The sequence below is a fragment of the Festucalex cinctus genome, chromosome 6 (genome assembly GCF_051991245.1).
Source record: "Festucalex cinctus isolate MCC-2025b chromosome 6, RoL_Fcin_1.0, whole genome shotgun sequence".
NCBI classification, from domain to species: domain Eukaryota; kingdom Metazoa; phylum Chordata; class Actinopteri; order Syngnathiformes; family Syngnathidae; genus Festucalex; species Festucalex cinctus.
The window spans coordinates 22,024,061-22,040,349 of record NC_135416.1 but is presented as its reverse complement, the minus strand read 5'-3'; the positions used below and the strand labels follow the sequence as shown (position 1 = coordinate 22,040,349).

Below are 16,289 nucleotides of genomic sequence, written 5' to 3'. Positions count from 1 at the left end.
CGAATCGTGGAGTTGGCGAATCGTGACACCCCTAATATATATATATATATATATATATATATATATATATATATATAATTTTAATTAACCGTATTATCTAATTGCTTAATCACAACAAATGCTCTCCGTATATATATATATATATATATATATATATATATATATATATATATATATATATATATGTCATATGTATCGAGAGAGTTAATAAACGCCATTTTGTCGTCCTTTTCCGCATGTGTGAAAATATGGATCTGAATGCAACTGCTTACTTTACTTTAACTGCACTGGTCTCCATTCCCGGGGGGGAATAACCGAATGGCACATTTGAATAACCTTCTGAGTTTCCAAACGGTCGGAGTAAAGCAGAGTGCTCGGAGCGTGTTTCTGAACGCACAGATGTGTTCTGCCAGAATGTAGTGAGGGTATCGTTATTTTTTATTTTGAATTTTAAAAGTTAAATGTATTAAGTGCAACAAGTGTTTAGAAGGGTGGGAAGCGGGGAGGTGAGTATGGAAATTCACCTATCGGTGGGGCGCTGTAGTGTTTTTTAATTCCTGCTTTGAACCAAAAATGTAATTAGATTATAATCTACAAACTCTACAGAAAAAAAAGAAAAATACCATTGATGATAATGCACAAACTCTACAGAAAAAAAAAGAGACATACCTTAGTGAAAAACATTTCTTGCTTACCGGTAATTACAAAGTGTTATGGCAGTTTATGGCACGTGTTGAATTCTCTACCAAATAGAACACAAAAATGCCACCATTATTGAAGAAGCATAGGATATTGAAGAAGCAAGATTATTGATATATTGAAGAAGCAAGAAACAAGGCTATCACAGAAACATCATTAGTAGACCTTCAAATGTGAATATGGAACTCAAACCGGCACAAACAGAAGCTAACTTTGTCCATCAATGTTGCATATCATCTTTAAATCTGTACCTTACCTCAAAATTTCTGTTGAACTCTTGGTTATTCTAAAATCACCAGAGAAACTAAGCATTCTGACACCACATTTTCCATTACTAATAAATGGCTACTCTCTGTCCTCTTCCCATTGTTAGTCCATTTGCTCTGCTCTGCCCATGTAATCTGACCCGAGTTTCAAGGAGTTCGCAAATCTACTTAATCTCTAACTCCCTTTCCCATCATCTAACTTTCCCTAGCACTCACTTAATCCCCTGTCACTCCATTCAGATTAAAATTGAGATGAGGAAGTGGAAAAGAAATGACAGTTGGAGGGCGGATATTCTCTGTAAATGTAAAAAACAGCTTTCACTTTGCCTCCATTGAATGATAGAGGAAGAGAAAATTAATGCTATCACAATTTAATCGAGTTCTCATTCAAGGTGTAGTATTGATACACCAATATTAATAATACAGTTTGTGTCAGACGGCCAAGTATTTATTTGCAGTTGCAGTAGATGTCAGAAATCCTCTCAATGTACTATCTCACGTAAATATACTATGAAACAATAATAAAATTGTTTTAATTGCATTGTGTTTTTAAAATGTTGATGTTCTTATAAAGAAGCATAAAAAAGAAGACTGACAGAGACTGGGTGGCCGTTCATTGATGTGCAAGTCTTGAAGATTTCCGCAACACCATTTTAAAAACACTGGAAAAATACAGTGGTAATTGGCTAAATAAATATGCATCAATGAATTTCAAGTGTTCGTCATTTGACAATCATCAACAGTCGGGACACCCTTACGTCATCGTCAATCCGTCAATATTTTGAGCCAAATCCGTCAATCCGTCAATATTTCGAGCCAAACCAAATATTTCGAGCCAAACCACACATTCCTTAGCGAAATCACCGCTCATCAATGTTTGTCATTCGAAGTGGGCATCCGTCAATGTTTCCATCAAAGGTGGAATGCCCAGATCCGTTAATTACTGACCCGGTTATTGATGATTAAATCGGAGCACCTCATCCACATGAGGTATTAAAGTCAAAGACTACCGTATTTTCCGCACTATAAGGCGCACCTAAGAGCCTTCAATTTTTTCAAAAGCTGACCATGCGCCTTATAATCCAGTGCGCCTTATATATGGATCAATATTGAGCCGCAACAGGTCTCGCTGTCAAGACGCTATCGGTGACCCTGCACGATCGGTGAGGCGCATGCGCAGAAGATCCCGCCATCTTGGATCGCTAGCTCATACGAATACTTTACCTCAGAGAAAATAATAAAACAGCTGTTTATTCATTTTGGCAGTGAATGGAGTTGTCAGAAAGCTGGTTTGTAATCTATTAATAAAGTTTGACTGACCTATCTGACTGTTATGTTGACATGTTGACATTAGTGCAGCACCATCTAATGGATGCATAATGTAACCCCAGCCTCTACTGTAGCGTCTTATATATGGAAAAAGTTTTAGAAGATGTAATTCATTGAAGGTGCACCTTATAGTGTGGAAAATACGGTACATTCACAATACAGGAAAATGTGACCCAAATCGTATTTTATTTTTTTTTGCCCAAATGCAACTTGTATCTGATTGTTTTTAATTTACTTTTTTAATGTCAGTCTGAACGGCTCAATTCTGATTTTTTTCCAATCCAACCTGGGTCACTTTCATGTGGGGCCATAGATCAACTAGATCAGATATGTATGCAAATTTGTGCAACGTGACCTCAGTTTGAACGGCCAGGTCGCATATATCCGACCTATACATTATCAAAAATCCAATAAGTGCTCCGCGTGGGCGGGGATAAAACCCGGGAAACGTGCGTGAATCTGCAAATCTGTTTTGAGTAACAGTTGGACTATATTTTATTTTAAATGAATCCCACTTGAAACATGAAGCATAAAGTTGACATATGTGGTTATATTAGTAACTTAGCCATGCAAATGGTTCATTTATTACGCACAGCAATGACGTAATATCATCGTCAGTAGTTGTCCCCATGAAATGAGATCGAAAAGGCTCGCCTCAATTTTCTCCAAATACAGGACTGTCTCAAAAATGAAAAAAAAAAATTGAATATTGTGATAAAGTCCATTATTTTCTGTAATGCAATTAAATAAGCAAAGATGCCATACATTCTGGATTCATTACAAGTCAACTGAAATACTGCAAGCCTTTTCATTATTTTAATATTGCTGATTATGGCTTACACCTTAAGAAAACTCAAATATTCTATCTCCAAATATTAGGCTATTAAATTAAAAAAAAAGAAAAATCTATAATCAGCAATAATAAAACAAAAAAAAAAGGCTTGCAATATTTCAATTGATTTGGAATTAATCCAGAATGTATGGCATTTTTGTTGATCGAATTGCATTACAGAAAATAAAGGACTTTATCCCAATATTATAATTTTCCGAGGCAGTCCTGTATTATCTCTACATCCTCCCGCATTGCTCTTCTTTCAGACCAGTGTCACGGGAGGACGCGGATAAATATAGGAGCAGCGTTTGTCAGGTGGAGAGAGCTAATAAGAGCTATCCTGGGGATGAAACGGGATTCCTGACATCACAAAGTCCAGATATCATATTGCCAAAACTAGTTGAAACTGGATGCAGTTTACATCAATACCCAAAACAGAAACCTAACGGGTCGTGAACTCTGGCGCACGGTCATGAACTGTACTCAAACTTAACCCAGACATGACAATAATACACTTTGTTTGTATTTTTGTTTTGTTTGTGTTGCATTCGTAATCGCAATTTTAATTAAATCAATGTTTTCCATCCAGGGTTGTGCACACGGGATACGTGAGCGCATTGCAGGGGTTATGTGGAAACATTGAATAATATAGGTCCCAGATCAATAATCTGTGGCACAGCTGGACCAAAATCACAAGATCTTAGTTGACTGATGAAAAGAAAGTAAAACTGCTACAGTAGTTTGACTATTATTCTTAAGTGTTTTTTTTCCCTGATATTTGATGATAATAATAATAATAATAATAATAATAATAATAATAATAATAACAATAATAGATTTTATTTATAATGATAACATCTAAATGCCTGTTAAAAACTGACTTATTGAGTGGTGCTCCATTATTTTTGTGGCAAAGGCAGTTTTTTCCCTTTATTTTGATTTGCATGTTTAGTCATATTACTATTTTTCATTTGAGTAAAAAAAAAAATATAATAGGTTGTGATACTTTCTACTTATGGAGAACTATTGAGACATATAAGTGAAAGGTACGCATGGTATGATAACAAGGTTCAGGGATATTCAAGGTAAATAATGTTGGGAACCACTGCTTTAAATAACCACAGCAAAAATCCACCAGAAAAGAGACATTTGTAAGCCGAAAGAGCCAGCTCTTTTTAGTGAGCCGAGCCAAAAGAGACGGTTCACTCAAAAGAGCTGGAATGGCTGTGTTTTGTAGCGTATTTATTTGATTAGTGATTTTTCCGCATTTGATGAGGACAGTGTAGGCCCTGTTGAGAGGCCTCTAAACATTTTATAATGTTTAATTTGCTGTCTTGGCCAGAAACACATACGCACACGCACGTTTGCGAACGCACACACAGACGCGCATACGTCACTTCTAAAATTTAAATGTGAGGAGTCAGAGTGGTCTTGTATGCAAATGTAATTTCATCCTATTCAAGTCCAGCTGGTGAAAATGTCAGAGGCGGATTATGGGAGGTTAATTCCGTTCATGAAAATAGCACAAATGCCAGCCTAATCAGTGAGATAATTCCTTGATCTAACCACAATGACTTGTTTAACCCTGTTTTTTTTTTTTTTTTTTTTTTGTGTGTGTTTGTTTGGTTATTATTAATAAGTCATTGCCATAACTATAGAAAACATCACTTTTACAAATGTGCATTAAATATACTTTTTAGGGCTGTCAAAATTCATGACAGTGGTGCCAGGCCGTTCATCCATCTGTTCCATGGGCTGTACTAATCAGTGAAATCGCTCGGGCCAAACGGCCTATAACCTGCAACCAAACTTAGCCACTGGCTTGAAGACAGACAAACAAAACATGGACTGTCGGTGGTTTTACTTTCAGTTTAACTTGACACTTGTTGGAGAAATGTCAAGTAATTTGTGCACTTTACAAAGCCAAATTCAAACAGCATATTAGTTGCAAGTCTTTTAATGTATTATCTCAGACTAAACTACCTTGCTCAAGTTCACACCCGTCGCCAAGGGCGGGCCATAGGGGTCCTTGCCCACCCACCAAGAGGCTTGTGCCCGCCCAGGTGACCACTTAAGGTACAGATCGTAAAAAAACAAAAACAAAACATAATTTTGTGTTGATAAATGTTGATATAAAACTATGAAAAAAATGGTTGAATTAAGTTTGATTGGTGAGAATCTATCTGTCAGCTGTTACTGGTAACAGCCACCTTTCACAATGCAATTTAACAGAATGACACAAAATGAGTCATAAAGTCAGAAAAGCTGCTGTAGAGTGGTTGTATAGACAGATAGAGATGCCACCCGTCCTCGTTACCAGCTGTTCCGGGAAAATATAAATCTCCCCCGGGACACAAGTTGTCCTGATTTTTGGTAAAAAATCGAATGCCAAACGCTAATTTGATTTCTTTCATTCTGTCGTCTAGAATTGTCCCCTGTGCTACTGTGCAACGCTTTGTCACCGAGTGTGCCGCCAGCAGCGCATTTCCTTCCATAGGTGCACTTTGATTACCGTAACTCTGGCACCGTTTGTGCTATCTGAAAAATTCCAATGGAGACTGAAGGCTAAAGCCCAATTCACACTGACTGCGGAACGGACGCGGTGCGTTTTCGGTACGGCGGCCCTACAGACGCCGCAAGGACTGCAATTCACACCGCGTGCGTTTCGTGTCCGGAATTCTACTCCTGCCAGACCACGAGATCACGTAGGGTTCACGCTGGCGAATTGAGTTCACCCAATAACAACCGTGTAGATAGAGTCCTATTTGGAAACAATAGACACGCTGGCCTGTTGTCACATCGAAATCTGCTCCCGATAGACCACAAGATCACGTGGGGTTCAAGCTGGAGAGTTGAGTTCACCCGATAACAACCGTGTATTTAGAGTCCTATTTGTAAACAATAACCACACTTGCCTGTTGTCACATCGATAAGCTTTTTGGACATTATTTCTGGGACTTCTACCATGGCTGTTCTATCATGGGTAAGTACGTTTTGTGTTTAAATAGTGTAGTTTTGTCGTGTTTAATTTATTCTGAGCTAATTTTTTGTCTTAAATGTCCGACTCGTGTCACGCTATGCAGCTAGCTAGCTTCCCTCCCCAAAAAACGAGTTCGCAAACGGTTTTATTTTGAAATATACCAGATTTACGTTAATGCAATGACGCTTGATATCCTATTCGGTTCGTGTAATTTCTTCAGCTTCATGAAAATCCGCATGCGGCGTCCGGAAGAAATAGAAACTTGCGGAAACCTTCCGCATCGCCGCAGTCGTTCCGCACCGCAGACGCACCACACCGAAGCCGGTGTGAATTCACACGTAGACTTGAATGCGTTCTATCCTTGCGGCGTCCATACGGCCGCCGTACGGAGAACGCATCGCGTCCGTTCCGCAGTCGGTGTGAATTGGGCTTTAGACCTTGTGCTTTACAGAAAAAGTACTGTCATTATGGTAATTTCAGTCCGCCTCTCACGGCAGCCTGGGAAGTCCTGACTAAAAGCGCAGAGAGAAAAAGTGGGATTTTCAGACATTTCTACATGAATTTGAATAAAAAATGTTAAAAAGAAGGTATGTAAATTTACACTTGTATTACATGGTAGCTTTTTTTTTGGGGGGGGGGGATTAGGGTTAGCCTAACCCCGTGTAGTGTGACAAGTTCAACGATTGGTCGCCTGTTGTCCGGGACGATTCACGACGAAAGTCTGGCATGTTAGAATTTTTGCTCGTCTTGTCGCACAATGTGACATACCTACATCGTCGTCCGTTTGGTTCCGCAGCATTGACCAATAGCGAGAGGGAGCGAAACCAATCACACACTGAACAGCACTTTATAGCTCTTTTAATTAATTAATTAATTAATTAATTAACTTATTTATTTATTTATCCCCTGGATATCTCATGGGATGGGGCCAGACAGGTGCAAAAAAGAAAAGAAAAAAAAGCGCCGCGCTGCAGCTCTGCGGCTACATGGAGTGCGCACGCATCATTGCAACCCATCGTCAGGCAACGGCGACGTGAATAGAGGACCAAAAAATAAATAAATTAAATATATATATATATATATATATATATATATATATATATATATATATATATATATATATATATATATATATATATATATATATATATATATATATATATATATATATATAGCGACTGTTGTTCTAATAATTGCAGAGATTTGGGCATATCGATCACATTTTCATATAGTCGGGCCATGCCTGGCCGCCTTGTCACCCTCTCTACTTGAAAGTTTGTTTTTTTTTCCCCTCGGAGTGAGTGGCGTACTATTCAATGCACCGTACTAAAACAAGTCAAATATGAATAAATTAAGCAGTATAAAAAAATTACTCAAACAATATAATATTTCAAGATGTCATCCCGCAAATTAATGAACAAAATCTGCTATATTACCTCGGCACATGTAGGCCTAAATAAATTAAAATACAGTGTTGGCTACTAAATCATATTTTAAACACTATTGCGGAGCAGGGAGCGCAAGCAATGCGCTCACGTCACACTTGTACCATGCGTGCTTCATTCATGCACACTCCCTGCACTCCCTGTCCATGCCTCTTTTTTTTCGTTCTTGCTTTCTTTCTACCTCCCCGACAAACAGTGCCGACGCGTCTCTCTTGGCAAGACAACACGCGATGATCGGCTGGTGTCTTGTCGCGTTCAGACGTGTAGTGTGACTACACGCCCCATCCACGACACAGAGCGAATTTATCGGGTAATGTGACAGCAAAACTGTCGTGTAAGACAAAAAAATTGCGTAATCTGAGCTCGGCATAAGGAAAGTGGAGTCTAGAATGACTGCTTGATAGATGTCTAGAGGAGCACGGAGCTGCCTTTGAGTAATGCACTGAACCCCCCAGGTACTCGTCTTCACAGTTGCAACTCACTCACTCGCTTATTGAGTGTATTTGTGTGTCTGTCAGTTTCAAATCCTATAACAGTAGAACCATGCCCCAAAACTTTTTGCTCAATAATCAGTATTCTATAAAGAGTTCTTTTGAACACGTGGTGAAAAACACATTCCTTTATAAAAGTGGGACTTGGAGCTAATTCGTTCTTAAGAATAGTTCATGAATGAGCCCAATGTCCCAGCAGGAAATCAGTGAAAACAACCCTGTGCTGGGCAGTGGCCTGTAACTGAAGGGCTCCAGGATCAATTTGCTCTCGGCACTCAAAACTGAGGTGTGCTTTATTAAGGCACCTGACTTGAATTGCTCCCTGGGGGATGTAAAGCTGCCCACTGCTCCTGTGTGTCACAAATGGAGTATACTTGCTGTGTTCACATCGGTGATGGGTTAAATGCAGAGGTAAAATTCTATGCAACACAAAGGCTCTTGATCTGTGGCATAACTGGAGTTTAAATGCGAGGAGTAAACTTGTATACATTTCCCGCCAAAACTCGGTAACGATTTTTCATTTTTGATAGAAAATTGCTAACTCATCTCAGCGTGCTTAACACGACATATAATCCAGTTTTTAAACCCATTTCCAGGTACGTCATCAAAGGGTGCGTGCTCATTATTGCCTCAAAACAACAGGAGACATACGAGTGAGGTTGTGTACCTGTGAAGATTTTCCTTTTTTTTTTTTATTTTAGTATGGAGTTGTTATCCACCTTATGCCTATAACCCAAGAGCCTCTGCTTGAATTATAATCCCAATTTCCGGTATGAAACAAAATTGACGTTTTGTTTGCATGGAAACAATTTGCGCGAATCCACTTTCTATGACAGACTTTACCAATGTGGGAACATCAGTTGTTGCAGCTTTTGCTTCCTGCCAATGTAACAGGGTACTGTAGTAGGATGACATAAAAAAATAAAAAAATAAAAAAAAAGCGACAACGTACAGTCACGTTTACTTTTATACTCTGTCGCTTCAAACATGTGTCAATAAGCAATCTCAAAAGCAGAGGTGGGTAATCCAGGTCCAGAAAGTAAAAACCCTGCCACAGTTTGGCTTTAGCCACAGGTGCATCGAATCAACCAGCAGCTAAACAAGTTACTTACCAATCGGTCAAGTAGAACTTCCTGTGACTAAAGCCAAACTGTGGCAGGGTTTTGATTTTCTGGACCTCGATTAGCCACCTCTGCTCAAAAGCTCTGAGGCGAATCAGTAACTAAACAAGAATAAAGTTGCTCATGTTTTGTGAAGAGGTTGGACACAATATTGCCTCTAATTTTACGTGTGTCTGTGCATTCACACAAACTTCTTGAGACTACGGTGAGCAACATCCACGGACTTATATATGAGTGGACTCACAATGCCAATTATTTACCATAGCGCGAAGTGAAGCCATTATTGGCGGCCATCTTGCCACCCACTAAGCCCACCGAACTTGAAAATACAGATTTTTTCCCCCCGCAGTGTTTTCATGTTATTGACTGGAAATTATGGGCCATTTTTACATCATTGTTCGCTGATCTTCAATCAGCAGCCACTGACCTATGTTACCGATAGCTCCAAAGTAGCTTTCACTACGAGTCTCCTGACTGGCCAGGCTGCAGCATGGCCGATGGCGGTGAGCAACTCTCGACCGGAACTCCGGTCTTCATTGCCAGCTTTTGTTAGGGAGCTCCGGCGTGAGTTTGATCACCCGGTTAAGGGCTGGGAGGCCGATGAACAGTTGGCGGACTGTATCCAGGAAGAGCAATCGGTCACGGACTACTCAATCGCTTTCCGCATTCTGGCCGTGGAACGCGGGTTTAATGAACCAGCCTTGTGTTGCCTGTTTCGTCGCCGACTGAACTCTGGTGTCAAGCACGAACTGGCGGTCCGTGACGACACCGATAACTTGGAGGAACTCATCGCGTTGGCCATCAGGCTGGACAATCACCTGCGTGAGAGACAGCGAGAATGCGGTGTGGAGCGACACGGAGTGGCTGTAGGAGCCTTGGAGGCCAACCGCAGGTGGACTCGGGAACACTCTCCGGCGACTCAAGAACTCCTATCCGTCTTGGCGCGCGCACCACAGGAGGACGGACACATGCAGCTGGGTGGTGGTAGGCTCCGTTTGGAGGAAAAGCGACGTTTCTGGACCGGAGCGTGCTATTACTGTGGACAGCAGGGGCACAGAGTGTCCTCCTGCCCGGTCAAGCCTCCCGGGTGGCTCTATCAGGCTCCCCAGCTGGGCGTCCGACGCGCAGACACGTCGTCTCCGACCAGCTTTGGTGGACTCGGGGGGGCTTACAACTGTTTTGTTGATCCTATAGTTGTAGCAGCATTAGGTTGTCCTACAGAAATATTGTTAGAGGAAAAAACAATTTTGACCTTGACGGGTGCTTCCTGGCAGTTGTTACACAAACAACCAGACTACTCGGCTTGCGTCTCTCGGGTAACCATTTTGAGCAATTAAAGTTTTCAATTATGCCTTCTAGTTCAGCACCGGTCGTGCTAGGCCTTCCATGGCTAAAAATACATAACCCTGACGTAGACTGGGCTCTGGGAAACTAAAGTCCCTTTTGCCACGCACATTGCCTTAGGTCAGCAGAAGGGGTCGGTTTGCCCCCAACTTCTTGTAAACCCAGTGGATCCTGTGTGCCTAGACAAGGTAGCTATAGAATACCATGACTTAGGTAAAGGTTTTAGCAAGGATCGTGCTAAATCATTGCTACCTCATCGACCCTACGACTGCGCAATAGAACTGATCCCTAATGTTCCACTGCCTAGTTCCTGGTTGTATCAGGCTTCAAAACCTTAGCAGTTCCGAATACTGTAAATTCCAATGAATTGCCAAATTTTGATTTTTGTCATTTAATACACCACGGAACGGTTACATTACAGTGTGTGCGTATCAACCTGCGTCAGTCTTGAATATTTCCGCTTTAATTTTATACCTACACAGCGGTATAAAATAAATTTTAATATTGAAATTAATCATAAAAATATACCAAAAATTTTCAACTCGCACCCCTTATGAGGGCTCGCAAATGTGACTCTTCACTGCTAAGCGGTGCCGGTTTGTTGCGGGCGTAAATGTGGGTGGGTGGGGGGTTGGGTGTTGGGGGTCGGGGTGTGTTCGGGGGTTTGGGGGCCAGGGGTGGCGGGGCCTGGGTCGTGGCGGGTGGCGGGTTTGGGTGGGGTGCGGGGGGGTCGTGGGTGGGGGGGCTGGGGACCGGTGGGGTGCTGTGGGGACCCGCCGGGCCTCGTTCTGCGGCCTTGGGCTCGGGGGTGTAGGCCCGGTCTGGGGGTGTTCCGGGCGTCTGGGTCGGCTCGCCGACCGGTGTCCACTCGGGTGGCTTGGGGGTGGCCTTGGTGCTGCCGCGGCCTGGGGATTCCGGGGGGGGGGGGTCGGTGCTCGCTTTGCTGGGCCGCGGTTGACGGCTTCTTTCTTTGGTGGCGGTCCTTATGCATGCCAGATCCATCGCACCAGCATCTACTGAAACTCAAACAGAATTTGCCTCTCCCTCCCACAGCCCCTTGAATCAGTGGGTGCTGGTGTCTGTGGATCTCACTTTGCTTTATCTATCCTTCCCTCCTTCCACTCTTTAGTTTTTCCTCTGGTCACTTGAGATCTCAATTTATTGGTTTCTGGGGTTGGCATAAGACTCTGGTTTTGTAACCACGCAAGAGGGGTTTGGTTGGTGCTGGATTTCACTTTGATGGATTGGATGTACTGGCTTGTATGGATCTCACTCTGCCTCATCGATCCTTCTCTCCTTCCTCTCTTTAGTTTTTCCTCTGGTCTCTTGAGATCTCGTTAATTTGTTGGAATTTAGAGGCTTCCGGGGTTGGCGTAAGACTTTGATTTTGTAACCATGGGGAAGGCAGGAAGTGTTTGGTCGGTGCTGGATTTCACTTTGATTTATCTTTCTTTTCTCTTTATTTTTTCTGACCTTTTCTCTGGTCTCCTGACCATTTGAACCTCATGACTCTGGCAAGAGTCTGAAGTACCTGGTTAAGGTGAAGGGTAATGGGATTTTTATAAGGTTTTAGGTGAATTAATGAGTATAAATTTATACGTATTTGCACGCACGCGCACGCACGCACGCAAACGCGCGCACGCAAACACACGCACGCAAACACACGCACACAAACGCACGCACACATACACACACACACACACACACAAAGAAAGAGCAATGATGATAAGACGTTGAATCGGTAAGACTACCGAATGAACAATTCTGAGCTCTTAGAAAAAAAAAAAAAAAAAAAAAGGATTCATTCAAGGTTGCATTACCGGGAACAGTAGTTAGGAGGGGGCTAGCTTGTAGTACTTTTGGACGATGATAACGGCCCCAAATGAAATCACTTAATCCGGATCTAACTATTTAAACGTTGCCCAATGTGTTTTTTTTTTATCTAAGTGATATTTGAAGATTAAATATACAAATTTATACTTACATTTCAAAGGCAAATTCTGCCGAGTCCAAACGACTACCTTCGGGTATCTCCATGTTTTAAGTGTGGAAGACGAACGTATATTGGCATAGAAGAAGAGCCGAGCCATGAAGACTACCAAAGGGTGCTCCGTTGCAACCTTCGCTCAGGGCCCGTCTTCCTGGTAGAAGGCCAGATTTGAAGGCTCCGCGTATTGGACACTGACGTGTAGGAATCGGTACAAATGACGGTACTTTTTGTGGTAAGGACCAATTTGGGTCAGTACTTCCGAGCACCGATTCATGAAAAATGTTTCGGTTCAGAAGCACGTCTTTCAAAGTTGGGACTGTGCGGAAGTGGAGGAGTTGACTTTTTTTCCATGGTGCACTACAACGCAACATTATACATGCACCAGCGTACTGACGTCACCTACTCGCAGTGGCGCAAAAAGGGGAAACGCAGGATATGCACTGCATAGGGGCGCTGCGCCAGAGGGGGGCGCCAAAGCGATGGGAGGAAAATTATTTGGAGCAATATTAGGCGCTCCTCTGCTCCTCACTTTCTCTACTTTTTTAAAATTAGTTTAATTGTTTTTCAGGGCTGCTCTGTTAGTTTTTATGAGTTTTAGTTATTTCAAAAATGCTTAGTTTGAGTAGTTTTGATTATTGCGATTTATTTAATTTTAATTTAAAAATTAAAAAAAATGTAAAACTTATTTGAAAATAAAAGAATGTAAAACTTAAAAAATTAAATCATTTAATTAATTGATTTTTAAAAATGATTGAATAAACACCATGGTAAAATGAAAAAAAAAAAGTACTGCATTTCTTACCTAATTGGTGTGTTTCAGCTGAGTTAAATGAAAAAGCAGGCGAGGCGAGGTGAGCCATTGGAGCCAAAAATCAAGCAAGCAAAATTGTCGCCAAGGAGTGATGTCATCTGATGGTGCATTTCTATTGACTGCTGATACAAGACACTTTCAAATGTCCTTATCCTGCTTAAAATAAAAATACTTAAAATCGCATTTAAAATAATCCCAAAGGCTCATGTATGAAATTATCAAAGATGAAAACGAAGGACATTTTCGATTTATTTTTAATTTTGTTAATGAAAACGTTTTTTGAATTTTTGTTTTAGTTATTTTGTTAGTTTTTGTTAACTAAAATAATAATAGAGTACAAAATGTTCTTCAAATCTCGTAATTTCATATTTCCACTACAGAGAATGCTTTGACCAATGGATGCTGCTGCTTCTATTTGTTACTGTATATATCTTTTTTGCTTGTTTGTTTTGGATTAAAGAGACAGTGTGTAGAATTTAGTACTTTGTAGCGGTAAACTAATAGAATGCAACAACCTAAATTGGAAGGGTGTGCATTTTGAAGCACACACACTACGGTGTGGTGCCTCAGAGAACCACACTCCTACTGACTACTTTTGCAAAATTCTTCCCCTTCCAGTATCCGTAGGCAGAAAGATTGCAACGACCTACATTAAAAAAAAAAAAAAAAAAAAAAAAAAAAAGATTGTTGATGCAATAGAACAACGAATGAACATTGGAGAATCAAAAAATACTACTCAATTTCCCTTGAAGCTGATCACATGCTGTAATATTACTGTCATCGTGTCAAAACGTCAAAGTAAATGGTTGACAAAATGGCAGTTGGGGGGGGGGGGGGGGTGCTTTCATGTGTCTGCATACCCCTCAGAAAGGAGGTAGTTGCGCCCCTGCCCACTCCCCACTCGCGTAGGACTTCACGCTCTAAAATACATTTCCGGGTTTTGGAAACGAGATTTTTGTGGAGGCAAGCCAAAAAAATACAGTTTCTAAAGTATGAGAGCCTCCACCCGGTTCGGTGCAAGCAGTGCACACCTGAGAGGGAGGCGTCGGTGGCGTCCTCGCCCGCGCACGTCCTGCTGGAATGTACACGGCTACACCATCGTTAACGTACATAGACATTGTAATATTTATACTACTAATATGGATATACTACTGGTGACCATATTTAAAATAGCAAAAGATTTTGGCCAAAATGTAGCGAGCATTACAGACCACATCGGGTACATTCAAATGATTAATTTGAACCCTATTATTCATTTTATATTTTTGTGCTCTAAGACCACAATACTGTGTTCTGCTGCTTTCAGCAAATATTAAAAACATACAAGTATCCCCTGTCATGTTGACTGACAACTATATTACGATACAACAACAGTAAAGCAGTGTGTGGTGAGAATATTCAGAAGGCACGATTCACATCAGCAATCTACCCTTTTATTTTGTTTTATTTGTTAAATTCTATGGTTGCATTGTGCAAGAAAAAAAGAAAAGTGACGCTCTGTTCAACGCTGAGCAACCACCCTCATTTATTCAAGCTGCATGTATGCATGATACGCTATGAGACACAGAAGCTCTCTCCGAGTGCTTCAGCGGAAACAGATTTCCGTCAAGAGTTGCCTTCGACACTTGACAAAACCAGAAATTGCCAATTCATTCGTATGTTGATTTTTTCTTTTCGTTCATTGTATTATGCCCTGCTTTTATTTATCAATCATTTCTTCCCTACACTGGTTCACATTGCAGAGTACATTGATTTTGTTATTTTTGTTTCTGTTATGCAATTGTGAATGCAACCCCCACAACTATGAGAATAATAGCCTAATCAAGACAAACTGGTTCTAATCTTCTCCATTTTTAATGGGACATTTAGAGAGAAAAGAAACCGAAATAGACAGCACAATACATTGCATGGTGAATAAGTGAGACATTGAAAAGTATTGCAAGTCAGAAGGGACAGAAGTACAAAGATGAAAGCTCGTTGACGTTGGTTTAACTTACCAACTTTAACATGGTCTAGCAGTTGAAGAGCAGTGTACCACCACGCGCTTGCAAAACTAAAAAGTGAAAAAGACAGGGAAAGATAAACCATAAGGCACTATTGCTAACAGGTGATCATTAGTGAGAGAGGACCTGTGTCTAAATTTTAGGGATGTACCATACCATTTTTTTTTTCAGACCGATTCCTGTACGATGACTCAACTTGAGTAGTCACCGATACCAAGCACCGATACCACAAGTACAAGTACGTAAAATTCCCACAATAAACGACAAATAATAATAATAATAATAATAATAATAATAATAATAATAACAATAATAATAATAATAATAATAATAATAATAATATGAAGAAGAAGAAGAAGAAGAAGAAGAAGAAGAAGAAGAATTAGGGATGGACGAGTACCGATACCAGGTATCAGTATCGGGCAGATACCAGCCTTTTTTCAAGTACTCGACTACTCATGACGCAGACGAATACAAGCGACCGATGGCAGAGAGGGAAGACGTTAAGTGAGTCCTTCTTGCCTGGAACCGGCGCTAGCTTGCAGCAGTTTTTCACCAAAACTTCACCAGTTTGGAAATACTTCAAAACTGTGAATCTTAAACTAAAAGAGCATTTTTGTGTTTTATTTTGAGCGTTGAGACTATTGAAGAGTGACTGTGCTGTTCTTTTTGTTAAAATTAAAGGAAATTTGTTTAAAAATATCATTTAGTGATTTTTTTTTTTATTTGTCAAAATGTACTCCAGGTATCGGCAGTTGGTATCAGTATCGGTGAGTACTGGGGGTCTGAGTATCGGTATCGGTATCAGTCTGAAAAAAGTGGTATCGAGCATCCCTAATAATAATAATAATAATAATAAAAGAATTACATATCAATGTAGCATTTTCCCCGAAACATTGCATGAAATTAATGGTAATTTTCTATTCTTCTCATTTGATCCTAAAACAGCCAGTGGAGGTCGGCCAATACTGGTATCGG

The 16,289-nt window shown here is 40.7% G+C and overlaps 1 protein-coding gene across 9 annotated transcripts in view; it reads right to left on the bottom strand.

Moving 5' to 3' along the window:
• Positions 1-16,289, bottom strand: part of tenm3 (teneurin transmembrane protein 3) — a 289,706-nt gene that overhangs the window by 259,252 nt on the left and 14,165 nt on the right. For 5 of the 9 annotated variants that reach the window (XM_077525258.1, XM_077525259.1, XM_077525261.1 and 2 more), the window contains exon 1: positions 956-1,064. In XM_077525258.1, the coding sequence (XP_077381384.1) occupies positions 956-1,011 (56 nt within the window). In that variant the 5' untranslated portion in view covers positions 1,012-1,064. Of the gene's footprint in view, positions 1-955; positions 1,065-15,305; positions 15,362-16,289 lie in introns of those variants that run through there. The other 4 variants (XM_077525265.1, XM_077525266.1, XM_077525263.1 and 1 more) reach the window with 3 other exon arrangements.